Source organism: Hyalella azteca, unplaced genomic scaffold (genome assembly GCF_000764305.2).
Source record: "Hyalella azteca isolate HAZT.00-mixed unplaced genomic scaffold, Hazt_2.0.2 contig3780, whole genome shotgun sequence".
In the NCBI taxonomy this organism is placed as follows: Eukaryota; Metazoa; Arthropoda; class Malacostraca; order Amphipoda; family Hyalellidae; genus Hyalella; species Hyalella azteca.
The window spans coordinates 209,123-231,980 of NW_025934016.1; the positions used below are offsets into that span (position 1 = coordinate 209,123).

The 22,858-nt window shown below is 36.5% G+C and overlaps 2 protein-coding genes across 5 annotated transcripts; one reads left to right on the forward strand and one right to left on the reverse strand.

The window, feature by feature from the left end:
* The first annotated feature begins 5,390 nt into the window (after positions 1–5,390).
* Positions 5,391–11,019, forward strand: LOC108676551 (dehydrogenase/reductase SDR family member 4). Its single transcript, XM_018164638.2, has 7 exons — positions 5,391–5,592; positions 6,130–6,238; positions 6,389–6,409; positions 7,847–7,939; positions 8,927–9,007; positions 10,800–10,807; positions 10,980–11,019. Exons 1-7 carry the CDS (start codon positions 5,480–5,482, stop codon positions 11,017–11,019), a joined length of 465 nt encoding a protein of 154 aa, XP_018020127.1. The 5' UTR covers positions 5,391–5,479.
* A 5,362-nt stretch (positions 11,020–16,381) lies between these two features.
* Positions 16,382–22,698, reverse strand: LOC108676556 (persulfide dioxygenase ETHE1, mitochondrial). Of its 4 annotated transcripts, none has more exons than XR_001931182.2 (7): positions 22,248–22,697; positions 21,568–21,712; positions 20,525–20,710; positions 20,155–20,337; positions 18,208–18,324; positions 17,833–17,989; positions 16,382–16,902 (listed from the first exon to the last, which is right to left on the reverse strand). XR_001931182.2 is itself a non-coding variant. In XM_018164645.2 (7 exons), the coding sequence occupies exons 1-6, from the start codon at positions 22,437–22,439 to the stop codon at positions 17,907–17,909; spliced, it is 906 nt and encodes a 301-aa protein (XP_018020134.1). In that variant the 5' UTR covers positions 22,440–22,698; the 3' UTR covers positions 16,382–16,902; positions 17,881–17,906. The 4 variants fall into 4 exon arrangements, 3 of the variants coding, with proteins under 3 accessions (XP_018020134.1, XP_047735725.1, XP_018020133.1); XM_018164645.2 differs by having other exon boundaries at positions 17,881–17,989; positions 22,248–22,698; XM_047879769.1 differs by lacking the exon at positions 16,382–16,902 and having other exon boundaries at positions 17,219–17,989; positions 20,155–20,292; positions 22,248–22,698.
* Positions 22,699–22,858: the final 160 nt, after the last annotated feature.

Genomic DNA, 22,858 nt, shown 5'->3' on the forward strand with positions numbered 1-22,858 from the left:
TTTTAGGAGGGCTGTAACTCCCCTAATACTATCCCATGCATATGTTCCCATAGGATGATCAGAAAAAAAACCTTTTCGTAAATTTCTGCCTCGTACTACGAACGTTTTCATGACAAAGATATTTACTGGTTAGTACAACGTATGTATGGGATGGCGTGGGTCTCTTTGACAACTTATGCCTTTAAATAAATCGACGACTGTAATCTAAAAAACAGTTATAATGATGAACAATGTCTACAATGCACGCTACGCAGTAAAGAACACGCTGCGCAATACGAAAAGTGGCGCCCCTAGGATCTAAGGCTTGTCTTGAGACGCAACTCATCTTTTTCTCTGATTGATCACGCGACAAAGTTCAGGGCAAGTGGGCGATCAAACCTTGACCTGTGAGGCGTCGCCAGATATGAATCCACTGTATTTCAACGTAACCACGGAATTTTGAGGATACAAGAGCGTTTGTATAGCGGTTAAATTAAATACGGCCGGTATAGTTTCATCCTTCGTTAAAAGCATTCTAATTTTTTATACAGTACTAACGTATTTCTATTTTATTAAATTTAAAATTGACAGTCACGATAACTTTGCGACTCCAACCATTGATGGAACCTTCTTGTATTACTTAAACTTGTCTACATCTTATCGATATCAAACCTAATCTCCTTTTACATTTCTTTTATACTTCTGATGGAATAATAAATTTTATCATACTTATTCGTTATAATGTCCTCACAAACTCACACATGACATAAAATATGAATACTTTATATAAAAGCACAAATGTTATTTAACTCATGAATTATGATCATGCCCATTTATGTTATGTACTATATTTATTGACATAACATTTTTCTACACTAATTATGATCCCTCGTACTTCAACATAATATATATTTCCACACGAGTAGTCATAGCTATTTTCTCCGTCAGTGATAACTTTTTTCAATATGACAAAAATAATACGCTTATCATTACTTTTCCAAATAATATCGTAACCTAATTCTACATGACGAGTTACCCCACTTACTTATATTTACGTCGCATATATGAGTTCTCATATATGTATAGGAACCTTAAAAATAATCAGTTTCATCATGTAAAAAAGTAGAAATTAGAAACTTCTCTAAGGAAGTCTAGGTTAGGCAGTAATACGATGGATACACTGGAATGATTATAATTAATAATTTGAATTAAAATGCTATAGAATCCAAATAATACGCTACAATCAATAAAAAAAATAGTGCATCAAAAAATAATGATTGTGAGAATTTCCCGAAGGTTTTCTTCCTTATCTGGAAGCAAGTCATGCAGCGTACGATTGATAAGGAGATTATTTGTATACCGTAATTACGTTGATTAGTTGAGTGTTTATTAGAGAAATCGAAACGTGTGATAGCTTACTGGTGCAAACAACATGAATTGCAGATATCAGTTATTAATAGATTCTTCGGAAAATCTGCTGCGATTCGGTTCTTGAGTATGAAAATCGTTGCAGTAGCATTTATAGTAATTAGTCAGCTTACATATTACTCCCGGAAAATAATACGTTATATTATATGTGCAGTCCATTGTAATTAAATATGCTTCTTCTTCACCTTGCTTCTTGTTTAAAATAGAATTGATCATTTTGAATCTTGCGTTCCTTATTAAAATTTATTCTATCATGCCGAAGATAACATTTGTTCTAACTATATGCCGCAATATCATATTTGGTAGAGTTTAGGGTGCCTGGAGTTTAATTTAGCTTCGTTCACGATTTTTTTCTTGAAAAATTGAATTAAAGAAGAGTTACGGCAGGTGTTCTGAAAAATTTTGCAAAATCCGGATTTTTTGTTCGAAAATTTTGCGATTAACTTGCCAACGAATTTGTATCACATTTATATATAAAAAATGATAGCAGAATAACCCCGCATTGTTCTGAATTAAGGACAGGTCAACAGGTTGAGGTCAGCCTGGCATGTTAAGAACATGAATGCTGTACAATCAAATATAATTGAGCCATGCACTGAGAATGATATGCGAGCATTTATGAAAAATGTGTTACCATTTCCTCTGCTCCAAGTCTGAATTAATTGCGATGAAATTTGTTCTTTATGAGGAGCTATTAAAAAATAACTATCCGACGATGGAATCTCTGATACCGAGGGAGGCTTGAGATAACTGGACACCGTATATAGAATTCATGTTAGATAAGTAAATAGAATGCGTAGTGCATGCGATTGTTGATCGTATAGGCGGATATGAAAAATAGGTAAGATATAACAACAATTGAGTGAGCGCAAATCAAAGTGTAGGTATGCCATCATCAGTATAATCAAACAAAATAGAAATTTGGCAGGTCAAATAATCCAGATGTTTCATTTTCAGCATTTGCAAAATAAAAGACAACTGGTTGTCCCTTTAATAATGAGCTGTAATGAGCTTATTTTGCACTGAATAAATTCTCGGGACTAAATTCGTTGCAGGATTGTAGGGGTCACGCTCAAGCAATACACCGGTGTGTTAAGATCTTGCTTTGGCTTCCATTAATGGCACAGCTGTGAAGTTCTCTCGCAAAAATTCGATGAGTCATGAGGAGGAAGTACATACATATAGCTCTCTGCCTATATATGAGTGGATGATTCCTCTTATCTTTTATCTAAAATCTTCTCGATAGATGAGCTGTCAACCGGATGTCCACTTTCAGGATGAATTCCGATGTCATCTCATTCAAATTCCTTCCCTTTAGCAACACAAATGTCATCAGCTCCTGTGTACAAAATAATAGAAGAAATACTTCCAGAACCACGCATCCAGAATACGAGCGAACTCACCAATTTTTTATACCTACCGATATTTTATTAGGCCTTAAAAAAAGGCGATGTCCAAATTCAACTTTTATCCGCGTACTACATCTCAGACCAAGTAGGTCCGAGAAAAGAATTCGAGCACACGTTCTCGTATACAGAAATCGGGAGGAATACAACTGAGTCTTTAGGACAGTACAGCATCGTTGTATCAGACGAACACTCGGCCCAACATGACTGCAAAAAGAAATTAACTAAACTCTAAAACGTCCAGAAATGGAAGGGTGCGAATCATATGGTTTTAACAAGATTTCAAGCTTTGCCAATATGGACACAGTCAAGTATAGACAAGTAATTTCTCAGAAAACACTCCTCAAACTTATAAATGCAAACAAATAATTAAGAAGACAAAGTCAAGGCTGTAGCAAATCTTAATCAAGTTTTGAGTTTCGAGAATCGAAAATTGTATTTCACTGTGTCACTTCAATTAATTACCCTTTCTTCAACGCACCTTAAAATCTTTTGCGACCAGCTGTTAATAATTTAGAGAGGCAATTAAGAGACCATGCATATATAGTGGAAAAATATGAAATTATAAATAAAATGTAAGAACTCGGTTCTTCTTATCAAGGTAGGAATACATATTAAGATATTCAATTAAAGTTAAAAAGGCTAAGGCCAAGGCGGTTACCTATACCACAGTAAAGGGCAAAACCCAAGATTAAGTCCGCGTTTGCCTCCTGAGTAAAGTAAGGGCAAACATGCATATAAACGTAATTATTTTGGCAATTATTTAGAAATGCGTCTTGTAACTTGATAATAAATGATTGTTACATTCGAAATGTCGCTAACGAAATAAAAATGTCCATCGGTACCCTAATTTTATATTTAACAGTGCAAATTAAAAATACTGTTCGATATATTAAAAAAAAACGAATAAGAAAATTATCAATAAAACAAATTCTCTGGTCTTCAATGAAACCTGATTAAAGGAACAAATTCTGCCAACCTATACTAATTTAACGTAAATGAACATATCGAAAACTAAGAGTGATCGCTAAAAAAATTAATTAAGAAGGTATATATGACGTTAATTACAGAAGCGCGTCCAAGACAATCGGTCTTTCACCTTCTAGTTACAATGCCAACCACTGAACCACTATTTATAAACATATACTATCAACAGGTATGGAGGAAAATAATATAAGAGTATAAACGCAAAAATATCGGAATTTTCTAACGATCTTGACGTAAGAGTTTAAGACGATAATTTCTAGTAATAACAGAGAATAGGATTTTATGAGGCAATCATTGTATCGCCGGACCTTCATGATCAATTTCAGCGGTTTCGTATTGTAGTGAGGTGGTTCCTTCTGTGGATTCACTATAAATGAGAAAAAGGTAAAATTCTTGAGAGAAAAGTGAAGATTTTTTATTTTGTTTTAGAATAGAGTTAAAAGTTTAACTGACAATCTTGTGGCAGGAGCAGCATGACAGCGCTCAACATGCTTCGAAGCTCCACACAAGTTTAACTCATCCCCGGGCAATCAAAAGCGAATATGATTTATTGTGATTTCAAAATAAAATTATTTCTCATGGTAGGAATTCTCGTATTTCTTACCTTCCAATATTATATGACATATAATATGCAATCGTAGTAACTTTCTCAAATCGTTCACTTTATTTCACCATACGATATTATGTGCAATCTAAATATTTCCTCGCGAATTTGCCATACGCATTAGAACTGAAATACAGTTTCTCAGCGTTTTATATCGCTATTCAAAATTCTGTTATTAATATTTTTCGATTCGCAATGACGGGCTTAATGTTTTCAATTGTTATCAACAGATTTACAAATTCTTCGTTGCATGGTTTTACATACAACTTATTCTATTTACTTGTTCAAAACAACTTCCGGCTGCTGGCCTCTGCATGATGGGAGTATGGAGAACAAATGCGTCACGATGACCCAGTCCCACGACATTTTGATGTAATATACCGAATAGCATATATATACTCAACCTATCGATAGAATATAAGAAAAAATTTTGAATTAGGAATACCCACACGTACGATGAAAAACAAACATCATCGTGCATATAATACAACATGTGCTCATTTACATCCCAATTGGCTGCACAAGAGATCATGGATGATAGCGATTACGAAGATAAGAAATCTAAACCAATAGAAATTAGTCATCGCAATCTTTCGAGGTGGCCGAGACTGGAGATTTGCCATCAACCTGGCACGAATTTTCTTCCGAGGTTTCTTCGGTGGTCGCTAAATTCTGTTGGTTAGTCGAAAACTTCATAGGCGCTTGGAAACATATCTGCTCCTCTCACCTCACAAATCAGCGTTCCCTCAATGATTGGATGATTTAGGAGATAATACTATGAAAAGATGGCTGAGTCCAGATTTCACGAACGACAACGAGTTAGCTAAGCTACTTTATTCGGTTTACAGTAATTCTTTGTAATTTGGTTTCTCCGATCAATTTTTGGTTCCATTACCTGATTTCAGGCGGATCTCCTGCTAAACATGTTTTCTAGGTTTAATTCGTTAAGTTTGGAACTTTGTACCTATGTATGTATGTATGTATGTATGTACTAACTGCATTTATCTTTTTCAGGATTTCCAGGTGAATTTCAAAGATATTTTGCAGATTGTTAAGCTAAATTTACACCACAAAGATGTTCTCTTCAAGCAGATCAGCCCTCGCCTCCGCACGCCAGTGCAGGCAAATGTCGCACGCAAGCAACAAACTCAGCGGTCAAGTGGCCGTCCTCACCGGCTCTACGGACGGGTAAATAATGTTCTCCACGATCTAATAAGGAATTTATATGCCATTTCAGGTTTTAATAACCATATTCCAAAAAACTAATTCATCTGATCAATATAAAATTCAGCAGAAATTTTTAGATTACTTCATTACAGCTTCGAATTCTTCTATCTCGCTGTCTGAAATGTAAGAAAAATATATGAATACCATCGCGAAATTACCACAATAAATAACTGCTTAATATAATATTATATTAAAATAATATTTTCATATCCCTCAACTTATCTGTACCTTAAGGTGAAAACATGGAGACTTCCACATGATATTCATATCGTCCCACATGAAAAAACACACTTGTTAATTATTCATACCGAACTTCCCCCCGTAACAAACTAACCTCTCTTTATTCACCATTAAGATATTCCTCTCATACCTTCCCAACCTGTTATTCATACCTAAAGTTCAAAATTACTTATAGTTCTTATAATAAACTACTTATTACTTATAATTAATACAATTATTTATAATAACTAATGTTCAAGTTGCTGCGTCAATGTACAGCATGGGGCTGGCGATCGCGAAGCGCATGGGCCAGGAGGGCGCGCGCGTGGTGGTAAGCAGCCGGCGGAGCCACAACGTGGAGCGCGCCGTGCAGGAGATGCACGAACAGGTTAGTGAACTGTTTACTATTGTTTAAATGATTATCATTGGCGTGCAGTGCAATGTCAGCAAACCCGAGGACAGGCACAACTTGATCGATCAAGTTAGTGAACTGTTTACCATTGTTTAAATGATTATCATTGGCGTGCTTTGCGTGCAGTGCAATGATGATCATCGTAAGGTGCGTACGATGATCTAGCTGGTCTCCGTAACAATTTGATGGAAAATGTGATGCAATTGTTTGCCGTTTTCTTAGCTTTGATTTCTAACTTGCGATTTGAGCAGACTAAACGCTTAACTACATAAGATGGTACAAATCGCAATTAAGCGTTCAAAAACAGCAATTGAATCTATTTTTCTCGTATTTTTTTTTCAGCCCAAAATTAAGGCAAATTACTTGGGAAACATTAAAAATGCCCTGAAAGATGCTTGACTCGATACGCATACATCGCGCTCAGATGAAATTCCTAACGCAGCATTTCCATACATTCGTGAGATTTTACCGACGGAACTAGTCTCTCATGAGGCATAAAAATCGTTAACTAAAACTAAAAATTACGTTAACTTAACTAATTAAAAAATCGTCGAAAGACGAGTTAGCAGATGCAGAGATGTCGATCGGTCATGAAAAAACTAAAAGTTACCTATGTTCCTCAATTAAGATTTAACATGTAATAAAAATTGTATGGAGTCATGAAATTTAAATAATTATAATCAAACACCTTTTAAAGTCCTAAACAGGTTACCACATCAAACAAAATTGACCTGATAAAACTAAAAAATTATCGTTATCGCTTAGCTCTTGAGGGACCCATTAGGCAAATCTCCAATTCTGTACTGCTTATCAGCTCCCAAAATGCCTTATCAGAAGAGCATGTGATCACAATAGCTCGCATTTCTGGACCCTAATAAATTGTTCATGAATGTCTTTTTTTATAACTTTAAACCGGTCACGAACGTTGAGAATCTATCTCTCGTTAAGATCAAGGAAAATTTCAAAGTTTAGCATTAAAATTCGTTTTTCGAATCATTACTTCAGAGGAAAGTTTACGATGAAAATATTGTGCCATTAACTTATCGCAATGTAGATGTGGAGCAACGTCTTGGAGTAATGTTTTGCGATCGATATTTATAGTACACTTACATATATTACTTTACATTTATACACCACTTGTATAACATTAAACTCATATAAATTATCACTTAATAAGATAATAAAATACTTAATTATGCAATGCAACATGTTTCGTGGAAAATAGATACAGAAACACGATTGACTTTTGTAACTTGTCTGTATTCTTCCTCAAAAAATATACTGCGCACATATGATAGTAAACTTGACTTGACGTGCCCATCGATCGGCCTCGTGATGGACAAGCTACTCCGTCATGAATCGAATTATATATTCCGACAATTCACTGAATCTATAAATAAAAATTTATTGCAATATAATTATTTTGCTTCTTGTATTCAATGAACATTCGGTGAAAAAAATTAATTGTTTACGAAAGACAATTTTTTGAACGCCCAATTTTCCATTATTTCCTTTGGAGGTCAGTCAGTGTTATGTATTAAAATTAGGTATTTTCTTCTTATACTAAGATGATTTTAATAGTAAATTAACATCTTGCAGGCTGTTTCTAAGTGGGGTACCGTTGACATCTTCGTGACAAACGCTGGCGTGAATCCTGCCACAGGCTGGCTGCTCGATGTAAGTTGCAACAGTCACGTGATTCTTATACAACTTAGTCATTATTATTGCGCTACTCATTTTTTTATTCTATCTTACAATAATAATTTTTAACTTTTATTTACGTCTTTAGTATATTTTTGTCCCTCCACCATACACGTCAATGTTGCTTTACTGCCCGCGCAGGCAGACACGATTTGTTTTACCAGAAGTGCATTCCGGATCCTGGAAGTAGACTGGAACAATACAATTTTCTCTTTTATATGCATTGATCCTACGTTGGATCGAGTAGAAAAAGGCAGTTCTCTATGAGTTCTGATGTAAAACCGGCACCCTAGTAATTTTTAAGACTTTCTTACTATATGATTAAGTAATAAAATAATTGGTTTTGACTGTGGCTCGCGCGGGAGGTATATCAAGCCCAGTTTTCACAATATCCTAAAGCACCGAACTATTAAAAATAGACTAGTAGCTAATTGACGCTCGGTGAGACAGAGTTACAGTTATGTGATCGATATCGGTGACATGTTCCCTTGGTGACATGACTGAGTTCTCTGTGCGACAAACTTTAAATTGTTTTTATCAGATCATGGGGGGCTTAAATAGCAAATTCGTTTTCTACACTTAGGCGTACAAAATTTGGGAATACACGAATATATGTCAAGCAAATTCAAAATATAGTAAAAAATATGGCTGGTTTTATTGACATTTCCTTTGGAATTATGATTTACTTATTCTGTAATTTCATTGTTATTAAATTCTTAGCAACATTTTTCGTTGCTGAGTTAACGGATCGTAGCGCAATCCGCACGCATTTTATCAATGCGACGGTACTCAGCCCCTGAGTACCGTCGGCTCATCATTAAAAAGTTTCGTTTCAGCATCATTAAATAGTTTCGTTTCGCCAATTGCATGAATTGTTTTCATACTCTAAATCAGTGTTGTTCCAAATGCTTAATATGAATTTAAGTGGAAATCTTTCGAACTAACGGTGCAAATTGTGTGCAGTGTTCGGAGTCAGTGTGGGACAAGCTCTTCGACATTAATGTGAAGAGCACGTGGGCGCTCACGAAAACGACGGTTGCCAGCGTAATTAATACCATTTTCTACTTATCATTAATATTTTCTTGTGTCGTCATTTATTGCTCAAAATGCATTATAAAATTATGCAACGATGAACTCATACCCAAAGAAGCCGTCATCAACGGTCAATATCTGGATCTGCAGAGGTTAGACCTCCTGCGTTTTATCCTTTTTCCATTCGAGACGAGACGAGACAACAGAGTTTGTCCCGGTTAGCAATAGAAACAGGGAAAATTCCCAGTAGGCTCCTGCGTCTCGAAATAATTTTCTCGAAATGAACCGGGACAGACGAAACGAGACGAGAAAATTCCAGGAAAAAAATAACGGGACAGAGGGTAAAATTTGTCCCGGAATAAACGTATGAACCGGACTTTAAAACTTGTGTCCCGGTAAATTATGAACCGGGACGAGACAGACAGGTTTGAAACGAGACATAACGAGAAGAGACAAGATATGTCTTAATTATTTAAGACAAAACAAGTTTTTCGATTACGATACGAATTGCTTCGAAAACATGGGTTGAAGAATGACAAGTTTGCCATTTATTGCTAATAGGGCCATAGACAGTTACCAGTTAAATTGAGTTAATTGCAGATTTGGCAAAATTTGTTTGACTAACTGACATGACAGTTAATTAGTGGTCCGACAAACACCGCAAACCTGTCGATGAATGGCTGAGTATTAAGTAAAAAATGTTACCCTTAACTAAGGCTTCCATAGCACTTTATGGGAACCGTACGAGTACGAGTCGAGTTCACTACACGTTCGGAACGAATTCAGGCGCCACGGAGCGTATAGAGACGCAGTGTCTAGATTAGTCGGTCAATTAGTAGACAGTGGAGTGGAGTCCTTGTAAGATATTTTTAATAATACTAAAGCTAGTTTTAGATTATCTCTGCCTTTAGTAAAATATTGTGCTACGCCTCCAGGAAATCTTCACGATTGCGCAGTTTCCTGAATTGTTATTAAACGCTTGTTTAAGGGGGGTATCGCCTAAAATTTGGATTTTGATTTTTCCAGTTAGTAGTCTCATCTTAAAGCTGACATTCTGACCTATCCAACGGTACCATAACCATCACTGTACGTTGATTTATGCGTTCACGACATATCGCTAGAGGGTTAGGGGTGGTGGAGTTCTTTAACATTTAAGATAAGGGGAAATTAGCTGCCGAGCACTTAAATAGAGTGTCTGCTTAAGCTGCACTTCAGTTACCCGCCTGGCGTCGTATGGGGTGGTGTGCATGCAGTCGTTCCCACCATCCTTGACTGGAATCAAGCTCCAGTAACGTTTAGTTTTGTATCCTTGCTACATTGAGTGCCTATTTCGATGCGCGCGGGACTTCAGGCTCTACCGAAAAGTTAACTTATTGTCACCGCAAACCAATCTCCTCCTACAGTTTTCAAGCTACAGCATTGAAAGATATACCATTCGATTCTTAAAGACCATACCTGTCGAACAACGAAGTCCCTTTTTTAGATTTGTGCATAGTTTGGATTGAAAATGGGGGGGAGGGGGTGAAATCAGAAGAAAATGAGAAGAAAACGGGAAAATACGTGTAAAAAAAACTAAGGCAAAAATAAAAAATCAGGCTGTGTTACTCGATTGGTATGGTCTTTACGAATCGAATGGTATTCTTTCGATGCTGTAGCTTGAAAACTGTCGGCGGAGATAGATTTTTAAAGTACCCTCTTTTTTCCGTTTTCTATTAATTTCACGTTTTCTATGAATTTTTACGAAAAAATCATACGAACAAAATGTGCTTGTATTTCGGTTTTACATATATGTGTGAAATTTCAGAAAGACCCGTTAGTAAATGAGGAAGTTTTTCTGGAGGGAATATCTCCCCCCTTAACGTTATTTAGAAAGGATATACATGGATATTTCGAGTTCTTTTTTTTGAAGATCAAACTATTACATTTTTTCCAACTTGAATTTTGTTGTATTTTAAAATGTTGTTGATATTTCTTTTCTGTCCAGACTTTTTTTGAAGGAGATTGATCAAGGCAAGATCGATTAATCTGATTCTGTGATTGAGCTGGAGGCAAATCAAAGTCAGTCCAGTCAGCCGATGTCACCTCACCAGCTACAGCTAGTATGGCCTCCTCCAGACCATCATAGAACACAAGTTTTGGAAATTAAATAACGTGCTTTTCCATTTTATTTGCCTGTCAAGGTTAAGTAACATATTAAACCACAACATGTATTCGTAACAAAAATCATTTCAATTACCGAGCTCCAATCAGAATAGTAAAAGGATACGTCTCAAGTTATTATGTAAATGTATGACGGTAAGCCAAAGTTTACACCACATCAATAATTGATTCGTCTCGTTATTTCTCGTTATGTCTCGTTAAAATGGCTATAAATTCCGGGAAAATTTAAGCTACCTATTTTAACCGGGATGTCTCGTCTCGTCTCGGTATCGTCCCGGAATTCCTACGGGCGGCTGAAAATTGTCCCGGTTTTTATTGCGAACCGGGACAGAGCCTGTTGTCTCGTCTCGTCTTGGATACAAAAAATACCAAACGCAGGAGTCTAGGAGGAATAGGGAGGCGGGGCAGCGAACAACGGTGGCAAGAATGATTGAGGGAGGTGGAAGAAAGGATGAATGTAGAGAGGAATTGGTGAATAAATTGCTTAAATAATTGGGTCATGTATCGAGTGCGCGTAACATATACGGGACAGAGCTGCGTGGTTTGTCAACAAGTGTATTATTCAACGCCCCAAAGCTAAGTAAAAAAATTTGAAGACAGGCTTATTCTAAGCTTTTTATTTTACAACAGCCTTCACTTTACATAAGTCTCTTTGTCTTTCCTGAAACCTTTGTCATATGTCATTCATGGCAATGATTCAGTCTGTTCATTGATATTGCATATTTTCTTATGTTTGGGAATACTTCGTCATTGTTTCGAACAATGGGAACTGGTCAAGAAATGAAAGGCTAGAGGAATAGAACGCCTCCTCTCCCCTCCAAGCTCACCCTGATCCCCTCCCCTACCCGCTACAATTATAAACAAACAACGTTCAGTGGTGCCAGCGTCACAGCCGACGTGGGGGTGAGGGTGAGGGTGCCCTCATACCCTCAAATAGGTACGCTATATCTCGTTCACACAATCATACCCTGACAACAGGTTAACAAACACACGGACAAATCCAGTGCAAATATTGTCTCATCCCTGTAATAATAAAATATATATATTCAGTCAATTTCAGCCAAGGGGTAAATAAAACAGGAATATTGAAGAGTATATCCGCTTTTTTCAACTTCATGGGGGCTCACCCCAACTCCCTCCTCGCCTCTACATTCATCAATTGCCTTTTGTTTTCTTAGTCTCTCAGCCAGTGATCGTCGCCCCAACACAGGTTGTAAATTTGTAATAGATGCTCATGCTCTCAAGTATGGCTCTTTTGTATACTGTACATAATACAAGTGGCATCGCCTTACCACATTGTCACGCTGTGCTGTAAAAATTCTGCCAAAAGCTGTGCAAAAACAACCTCCAATGATTGCTTTATTACTATTATAGGCTATTTCTGTTGATTTTAAAACTTTTTACAGGAATTGAATGGTATGCAAGTTGTAAGGAATTTACACAATCGAAGAATTTGAATATTTTATTTTAAATGAAGTAATTTAACAAGAAACTCCAACGAGAACGGAGATGATCAATCCGCAAGGATATGATCACTCAAGGTTAAGCTTCAGCATTCAAGTTTTATTAATTTACAATCTAGATAAAAATCAGAGCATCTCCCACTCCTCTGGTCGTTTCAATTTCTTTGGCGTATAAAATATTGGCAGTTTGAGCAACAAGTAGAAAGTCCACTGCGTTACAGCTGCAGGCAGGCAGGTAGGTAGGATTCAGGATTCCTTATGATTCAGGATTGGTCGAGAAGCAGTAATGACGTTGGCATGACGTAACGACGAAAGATACCAAAAATGAAGTCCCGCTATGGCGCCCGAAAGTCGATACTGCAGAAAAAAATAAAAACCTAGTCAAAACCATATTGCAAGGCAAAAAAATCTCTCAGCACAAATGTATAGTCACAATTTAGATTCACTTTCATGCAGCAACTGACCTGAGGTTTTTAATGCCCAGTGTTTGTACTTTTGGTAGAAGAAACAAATTTAGGAAATTTAGAGGAAATCAGTAGAAGGGGTAGGAAGTTGGACTGAGAAATACAGAAAGAATAGTACGAGGTTCAACTGCGTTTGAAATTAGATCAAAGACTTAAACTAGCATAGCACAATCCTTAGCAGTAAAATCTTAACAGCCTAATCGGATAACACTACCCCGCTATCTGAATATATCTTTGAATAGAACTTTGAATATAATTTTGAGATAAATTTGAATAAAAGTAATTATAAATTTGCGTAGAGCTTTGAGATAATTAACGAGATTAATTTATTAATCTAATCGGACCAACAGAGCTTTGATTTGCAATATTAAACAAACTTGATTGTGCTATTAACTTAAAAGACGTAGCCTTAAACTAACGTCCAACTTTCCACAGAAGCAAATTTGGCATATAGTTGATGCAACCAAAAAAAAATGAAAATTGACACGACACTCACGCAAACCAAGGGATAGAGAATCAGATTTGTAGGAAGGGTTTTAGAGATACTTAATAACAGGTGAGCATGTCGCTGTTGCAGGTACTGGTTCGTAGGAAACACTGGTCAACACTGGAACAACACGGAACAAAATATTCGGATTGAAAGCTCATTACGTAGGACTGATGGAATCTACCACTGCTCTGCACTGCATAAAATACGTGAATCTCTTGAGATTGTTCTCTCAGTGCCCATCATTGACTAGTCCGCACAGTCGGACAAAGGACGACCGCACTGCGAGTCAAACAAATTACTTTATATTTATATACCCTGTATTATCATTGATTAATTAACCGAAATTTCAATAATTTTCGGTGAGAAATTTAGAATTTCTCACAAAGTAAGGCTAATTCCCTAACCCTATGTAAGGTATTTATGACAATGAAAATTTCCACATCAACATGAATGCTCCAATAGCGTGTTGTGCGTATGGAATTTGCATAGCGTCTTGTGCTACATTGCACCAGATGCATAGCGTCATATGGACTGCATAGCGTCTTCTGCTACACTATAGTTAATTTATTTCAATGAATTGCATTAAAATAATTGTTACAATGATAGCAAACGAAAACTTTTTTAAATGAATTGTGTTGTTTACGAATTTATTTCCTTCATATTTTATTATAAACTTACGATTGTGTCTCCGTTATAATCCTAACGCAAGACTCTTATTTCATATTTCATAATCAGTATGCATCAGTCATCAGTATGCATCAGACATCAGTATGGTTCAGTCATCAGTATGCATCAGTCATCAGCATGCATCGGTCATCAGTATGCATCGGTCATCAGTATGCATCGGTCATCAAAATGCATCAGTCATCAGTATTCATCAGACATCAGTATGCATCAGTCATCAGTATGCATCAGTCATCAGTATGCATCAGTCATCAGTATGCATCTTTTTCTGCACGATCTGCTAGATTATTGGGACGAAAAATCCAAGAAAATCCACAGATTACTCGAGGAGAGTTGCAAAGTCACCTGAGTGCCTCAGGAATTCAATGTCCGCGGCCAATCACTTGACCTGATAGAGATTGAGGACGAGTCAACATCTGATAGACACGTGATAGATCACGCGATCAAGACCTCAGTAGTGGGCGGAAGCGAACGTTATAAAAGGGCTAGCAACCTAGAGCAAACCCCCCAGTAGCTGATAAGCACTCCGCGATGTAGCTACACGTTCTCCGACCTTACGGTCGATGCCGTAGCTTATTCTTCTGTATCGCAACTCTGTATTACCACCCCGTATACAAGATACGTTATCTGGACTTATGTGTCTTACTTATCCCTCACTACCTTAGTCAACGAAACCCGATCCTCAGGTAGAGCTTAATATGAAGAGCTCAATATCATAGTTTGTAGTTAATTTACAACCTGTGACATCAAGTAACCAAACGAACGATAAGCACTGAACTTCACAGAAACGAATTAAAATCACGCACCCCAAGAAAGACCCCACTCGTAATGAAACGACATCGAGATGCCAGGCTGAAATTCGTCAAGGAGCATAAGGACAAAGACTATGCTTTTTGGGAAAAGGTTCTTTGGACGGACGAAACAAAAATTGAGCTTTTCGGTCGAAATTATCGTCACCATGTGTGGAGGAAAGACGGTGAGTTTGGTGTAAGTGAGTGAGTGAGTGACTGAGTTTGGTGTGTAAAGTTTGGTGGTGGCAACATCATGATCTGGGGCTGTTTCTCCGCAAAAGGTGTTGGTAACATATCACTTATAGATGGTAGGATGAATGCTGCAAACTACCAGAGCATCCTGGAAAATAATTAGACGACTTCTGTTGAGAAACTAGAGCTACCTGGTGATTGGATTTTCCAGCAGGATAACGATCCTAAGCATACTGCAAGATCCACAAAGAAATGGTTCGCTGATAGAAATGTACACGTTATGGAATGGCCAAGCCAGTCGCCGGACTTAAATCCGATTGAAAATTTGTGGCGGCATTTGAAGATTCAAATTAAGAAAAGGTCCCTAACAAACATTGAGAATCTTAAGGTGGTGTGCCAAAAAGAATGGTATAAAATACCAGTCAGCATCTGCAAATCATTGGTCGAGACGTATAGAAATAGACTGGTATCTGTTGAGCTGAATAAAGGGTATTCAACCAAGTATTAAATTAAAATAATGCGGATTTATGGTTTTGTACGAATACTTTTTTCACCCGAAGAAGTTAACATGTTGCATTAATTTTTGTTGCATTGAGATTTAATTTCTATTGATGCTCTTTTTGAATACAATGCGCCTCTATACATAATATAAATCACTTCTCCTGTTCAGTTTGTGTACTTACATACATTAAAATACGATTTTTCAAGTGTACGAATATTTATTTCCCCCCACTGTATAAGGGTATCTGTTTTTTTCTCCGAGCAACCAGTGTCGCAACTGATGAACTAACAACAGAAGGCTGTTATTCAAACGTCTCGGACCTTTAAAATCACCCCCTCTCGAGCACTTGGGGAGGGGCTTGAAGGAAGAGGGTGAGGAATTGGGACGTCCCTCTTGAACCGCCGAGTGATTATATATAATTGGAATGTCGGTGTAGCGGGCAACCGCTAGCATGTACTGGTCGTAATCGAAATGTAAATACTGGAATGGAGGGCAGTGAAAGGTCTGGTGCAGCTTATTGTAATACAAGGATTCTGGGTACAAGTAAGTTTACAATTAAGCATCGGTAACACGTCGAGAAAATAAGCCTTATTTTTTATTATAATAGAAATATAATTTATTATAATAATAGAAATTTATTATCATAGAAATCAGCATTTTTACAATCATGGCGATAATAATTGAAATCAGATATTCAGTATGAGAGTAATTCAGTGGGCATGGTCTGATATTATAATGACATTTTATGAAGCGGTGTTCAATGCATTGTTACGGACTTCTTTTTATCCTTGAAAAAATTTTTACAGGAATAGAACGACATGAAATGAAGAACATTTCTTAACCATATTCAATAAATATCTGACATGGATAATTTCCACATCGAATGGAATATTCCAACGATTACATAGAATCCTGAACGTATAGAATTTAATATGCTATACTCTAGCTCATTCAATTCAAAGATGTGCATCAAAATAATTATTCATGTGGTAGCAAATGGACAACTTTATACTAAATTGTGATGTTTTTGCATTCATTCTCTCCATATTTAAGAACATAATTACGCTCATAAACGACCATGACGTTCATAGACAAGACTGCGAAGTGGGCTGGGAGAGAAGAATGCATGTTTACCTTGAAGTGAAGATTTATAGCCTGCGCCTGCAGAAGAGTATAACAATCAGAGGTCTGGTCGTGCTTTAATCTACGGAAGTTTCACCTACCTTTGGGCTTTGAAAGCATATATCTAATACTAGAATAATAATTAAGAAATGTTTGGGGTAGTGATCAATGGAGAATAAATAGTTAAACAGACGTATATCGAGAAAATGCTAGAAAAGTCACACGCTTTACGAACATTGGGGTGCATAATTTTATCCTCCCTGATAACAGTTGATATAAAAAATTTACATAATTTATTTTAATGTCTGCGTATTGAAAATAATTAGCCAGGACAGCATTCCAAATTTCAGACTTGTATCTTATTTATGAGGGGAGTTACTGCAGTTCTAAATAGTTAAAAAAAACTCCATAGCGACTATCGCGGCTGAGCGCGTTGATGTCGAGTCCACGGGACTCTTAAATAATCCTCTGATACGAGTCTAATACGATATACATGGATAGGTAACGTAAATAATCCCCATAGCCATGTGAATAAATCCTAGTACTACGGATAAATTCTCGTAATAAAATTCGATGAAGACCACGAAGAAAACTTTTATGTATTGCTGGACAGTAAGGCACTTAATAGGCCATGCGTGCTGAACTCTTAAATGGTAACAGACCATTTCATCATAATGTATCACGTTGAATAAATGTTGAAAGATAATTAAAGTAAATCTAGACTACATTATCACACTTGTTCCAGGCATATAGTTAACAATACATCAGCTGAGGTGAATCATGTACAAAACATTAAAGCTTGCCTGACTTGATCGTCTAATTCGTGCAGTGTGATATATTTTTCTCAAGTAATAAAAATATTGACGGTAACTTGGGCTAAGATATTAATGGCATAGAACAGGTAGATATTTAATTACATTGAAACCACGCACGTTCACCCTGTTTCCCAACATAAAAAAAGCAACACACATGAAAGTCAGAGAACCGAAAGCAAAGAACTGATAGAAGAAAATCTGCCTGGCTTGAATGGCATGGCGTAAAGTCTATGATGCTTTTTGCAGCTCGGCCGCAAGATCATCGGGCAGATTGTAGAGACCACACACTTTGTTTGCAGGCAGGGAAACATCTGCAATAAATTTACATGAAGAAAATGTAAAATACATTGACAATTTGCAGCCATTAAAAACATCAATTTGAAAGCATATAAATAAAGTGTGTATGCAACTACTATTACTTATAATGAAATAATCTGCATCAAAATATTGCAAATTAGGTATTAGTAGGACGAATTAATACTAATAATACTCAAGAGACGAGACTTCTCGGAAACCGTGGCTAACCTACCTATTTTGTCCGGGTATGGCAGCCCCAAGTTGTTCATTATCTCCACGAATTCAGTGAGACTTTTGGTGAGCCGGGGGTTGTACTCCTTCTCCTCCTTGACAGAAGTAACAGTGAGCCCTGTAATGGAAACAAGTTTGTATCAAGAAATATCCACACCGAGAAAGGAAAAGATCAAATGATAAAGGTTCCTGAAACGATAACATAAAAAGTTTTTGAAGACATGATGAAAGACACTTAAAACAAACATTGACGATGTGAAACCAGTAAAAAAAAAATTAAAAATAATTAGAGCTGATATGAAAATAGTTAAGCTGATATAAATTAAAAAAAATAGAATTATTCTATGAACAAATGAAAACACGTTCAATCTAATCTAATCCATAAAGTCTTTAAATAAACAAACTAAATGTTTCAGTAAAAAGAAATATAGGTACTCTAGTATTAGGTGGCAGATTTTCATACTGAAACACAAGAAAATACTTGTGTTTCAAAATCCACCAAGTTCATTAATCGAACGTGTTTATGAAAGAAAATTCTAACACTTAATACAATATGTATTAGTGTAATTCTGCAGAAGCTTTCCTCTTATGCATTCAGCATGGTTTTTATTAACAATCTTCTTGTTTCTTTTTTCAATTAAACAAACAAAATTTCTTCTTGGCCCCCAGGAGATCGAAAAGCAGGTTACCAAATGACATTTTAATAGAGTGGGACGTTTCAAATATACAATATTCATTATCAAGCAGGTGAAGGGTTTTGCAACACTTGAAAATGAACTTTTGGAAATGATAGTAGTACAAATCAAGAGTATTGTGGATACCGTTTGAAATCTAAGCTAAAAATTACTCTGAAAATGGGTGAAAATACTCGCAATAGCTGAGGCCTTCATAATCAAGAGCGAGTCGTCAGCCATCCACCACCAAACTACAGGATTTGGCAGGAACCTGAAATTATTTTCAGAGTAATTTTAAGCTTGGATTTCAACCTGTATTTAACAACAATACCCTTGATTTGTACTACTGCCATTTTTCTAAGAGTTCAGTTTCAGGTGTTGCAAAACCCTTCACCTGCTTGATAATGAATGTTGTATGTTTGAAAATATTGGCTTATTGAAAAAAAAAACAATAAGAAAGTTGGTAATAAAAAGAATGCTCTGGTCTTCAATCGAACCATATATTATATATATGGTTCGCTGCCCCCACCTTCCTATAATCACTCGACGATTCAAGAGGGACGTCCCTATTTCTTAACCTCTTATATATAATTCGGGTATATATATCAAACACCGAGAGACGCAGAACTGAATTAATATACGTACTATAAATGTATATACATTGTTGTAGTTTGGCAGAAGTTTTTCTTTAATGCAAGTTTCATTGAAGACCAGAGAGAATTTCTTATTGACAATAATTTTCTTATTGTTTTTCTCTATTTGGCAAATTAGGCTCTTGATAGGAATTTATAAGTCAAATATAAGGTTTCCAAGGGACATTTTATTATAATTATAATTTTACGACGTTTCGAATGCAACTTCATTCATTATCAAGTAGAGGATGAGTTTTGCAACACTTGAATTTGAAATTTTGAAATGACAATATTGTACAAACATAGGGTATTATGGATACAGATTGGAATCAAAGCTTGAATTACGAGAACAATTTAACGTCCTGACAAATCCGGTAGTTTGCAAATTAATAGCTGGAGACTCATGCTTGATGAGAGCCTCAGCTATGGCCAGTCTTGTGGTGTCTGGGCAATAGTGGGTATCATATGTACATACGAGAAGGAATGCAGTAAAAATTTTCATAAAAAATTTTGTAATTAATGAAACTAAAAAAAACATTTTAGTAGGCAGACGCATAAAAAATCTCACAGTAATTGAACGACATCCTAAGGAATAACCCTCACAGCCTTGTGGATCTGGAGGAACTAAACCTAAACAAAAACCTTGGTAGTCATGGGCAGGGTAGAGGAGATAATGGTCAGGCAGGGTCAGGATCTGAGAGTGTACAGCCTTGTAGAGGGTCTCGGGGTTTCCTTCCTGGAAGTCAGTCCTGCCACAGCCACCAATGAGCAGCGCATCACCTGTGAACGCCATGCCGTGGGCGTGGTCCACAAACGTTACGCAGCCTGACAAGATCATTCATGAAGCAAACCAGAACTGAAACCTGTTACATACAAATAAAAATAACAGCTTTTTCCCAAATCTTGATATCCAAATACATTTTCACAGCTTGGAATTAATTCACAAAACAGCATGCCTGACTTTTTTAGGGTGCAGTAATTTGAGTAGTACCAGAATTCCAGTAATGTTCACCTGCAGTGTGACCGGGAGTGGCACGCACTTCCAGCTGCACAGCCCCCACTTTGATTACATCGCCAGGATTGACTTTAAGATCAGCATCTCCGCCAGAAGCCTCAGATAGAACAGACACGCAGCCTGGCACAAGCTTCTTCAGCATACCTGAGCCGGTGATGTGGTCTGCATGCACGTGAGTGTTGACTGTAAGTAAAGAGAAATTGATTATTTGAGAGGCCACTTATGCCACTAATATCTTTATATATCATTAGCCTTAGGTCTTTCTCTTAGTTGTTCACATTAATGAGTTACTAATGAGTGTAAAAATCATTTTTCTAGTGTACATTATTAAATTACTTGAACATGAAAACATTTAACTACTTTAAACTCTACCACAGGCCACAGCCACATTCATTGGTAAAATTTAAAGCTTAGCAAACCATCATTTCTATGGCTTCAAATCCCATTAGCTTTTCTCTTTAGTTTTTCAACCTTATGACTTCCATCATGATACACCTATCTAAGAATAAAGACTTAATTATTTGTAAGCCTGGTGGCAGAGGCTGGTAAAGGATGTCATGGTATTGGTTGACCCAATCTTCAAAACCATTTTGAAAATTTAGGATCAAATTAACAATTTCCTTCATTTGCCCCTACATACTATGATTGCAATAAAGTAGAATTTGTTCATGCTAAATTCAATACTTTGAGCAATGATAAGTCAATTAAATATTTAACGTTACATCTAAATATTCATTACCAAAAATCAAGAAGTGGACAGATGATGCCAGCAATTGTAAAAAATATCTACCTTCTTTTCAATTATTTTTAGAGCAGTAAGATTCCTGATAGATGAAAAACCTCCTATCTAATTGGTAACACAAGTAAATGATTATTCTGCAAGATTCCAAATATATTAAAAATGTCACATTGGACCAATCATGATTGGAGCTGTAACTCATATCAGTACCAAGTTACCAACTTACCAAGTAGAAAATTCAAGTTTTGATGTCACCTAATACGTATAGTGTTACTTTTAGTAACCACTACTCAGTACTCACCGACATATTTGAGATTCAATTGCAGCTGCTTGATGAGAGTAGCATCTCTCTGAGCCAATTCAATCACAGGGTCAATCAAGAGGGCTTCTTTTGTAGCAGTATCTGCCAGCAGATAAGTGTAGGTGCAGCTATCCCCATCAAAAAGCTGAAATTTTATGTCATAGAAAAGGAAACATGAACATGTGCTTAGAGAATTTCACTTTTTCAAATAATGAAACTATCATATATTGTTATTATTGTATATATATATACATAAATTTTTACTCCATTATTCCCAAGCCCATATCTCCTAAATAATATCTACCAAATATTTTTCCAATGATATGGAAGTGTAGTGTAATAGTGGTCATCAGTCATCACTCAATAAAACACTCATCCCTACTTCCATAAGTAAGGCAGAAATGGCACATTGACATTATCAGACTGATTCAGACATCGGTTGGACAATTTTAATACATAATTATCTCTTATTAGCTAGTTTAGTGTTTACTGATTCTGACAAGTGACAAATAGCATATAGCAGAAATAGCTGTTACTTACTTCCTTGTCCCTATTTTGGCAGTAGCCAACCGAAACAACACTTTCTGATAATAAATTTTAAACTCATTAGAAAGTATAACCATCGATCGCAAACTGTGGCGCCCGCCGCCCGGTGGTACGTATTTTTCCAAATATCTCACCTGACGGAACAGAAGACCAGAGTTCGACCCGATAAACCCGGAGGCCATTATTGTACTTGTATTCAATTCTCTCAGATGAGATAGATTATAATAGCGATTAGTGATGATTGCTCTAGTTGCAGCGGGCGAGGCTGACTGATAACACGCACCTAATCTTCGAACAGCCCGGAGAAGTCTTACTGTAGTTGCCATCGTAACGATGAGCGACAGAACAAACAGACCGGACAAGTACAGAGTGATCACTGATTAAGTCGTATAGCCTAAAAAGGCTCATTTGCATTTAAAATGTAAAATTTTCTCCCAAGTTTGTAAAATTTTATCCCAGTCTGCTCTAGGTAGAAAAACAGATTTCAAGACTATGTGAAAGTTTTATAAAGCGTATTTATATGTTGGTATAAACGAATTCTGTTAGCATGAAATTCCGTCTTTGTGTGCAGACAGCTGTGGAAGGTTTCCAACTAGTATATTTTTTCATTCTGCGAGTTGATTTTCAATTCTGCATAAATATCTCGGGTGAACTCATTTATATTAATTGTATAAAAACAATCTAAGACTTCTAAGAGATCCATAATTCATAAAGCGATTCTGCTAATATTTTCACGGAAATTAAA

Coding starts and splice junctions, on each gene's coding strand:
- LOC108676556 (XM_018164645.2), bottom strand. CDS start 22,439: ATGGCAACTACAGTAAGACTTCTCCGGGCTGTTCGAAGATTAGGTGCG. Junction 20,338..20,524: donor CACTCCCGGTCACACTGCAG/GTGAACATTACT, acceptor TGATCTTGTCAG/GCTGCGTAACGTTTGTGGAC. Junction 18,325..20,154: donor CCCTGCCCATGACTACCAAG/GTTTTTGTTTAG, acceptor TTTCCATTACAG/GGCTCACTGTTACTTCTGTC.
- LOC108676551 (XM_018164638.2), top strand. CDS start 5,480: ATGTTCTCTTCAAGCAGATCAGCCCTCGCCTCCGCACGCCAGTGCAGG. Junction 5,593..6,129: donor CTCACCGGCTCTACGGACGG/GTAAATAATGTT, acceptor GTCAATGTACAG/CATGGGGCTGGCGATCGCGA. Junction 7,940..8,926: donor CCACAGGCTGGCTGCTCGAT/GTAAGTTGCAAC, acceptor AATTGTGTGCAG/TGTTCGGAGTCAGTGTGGGA.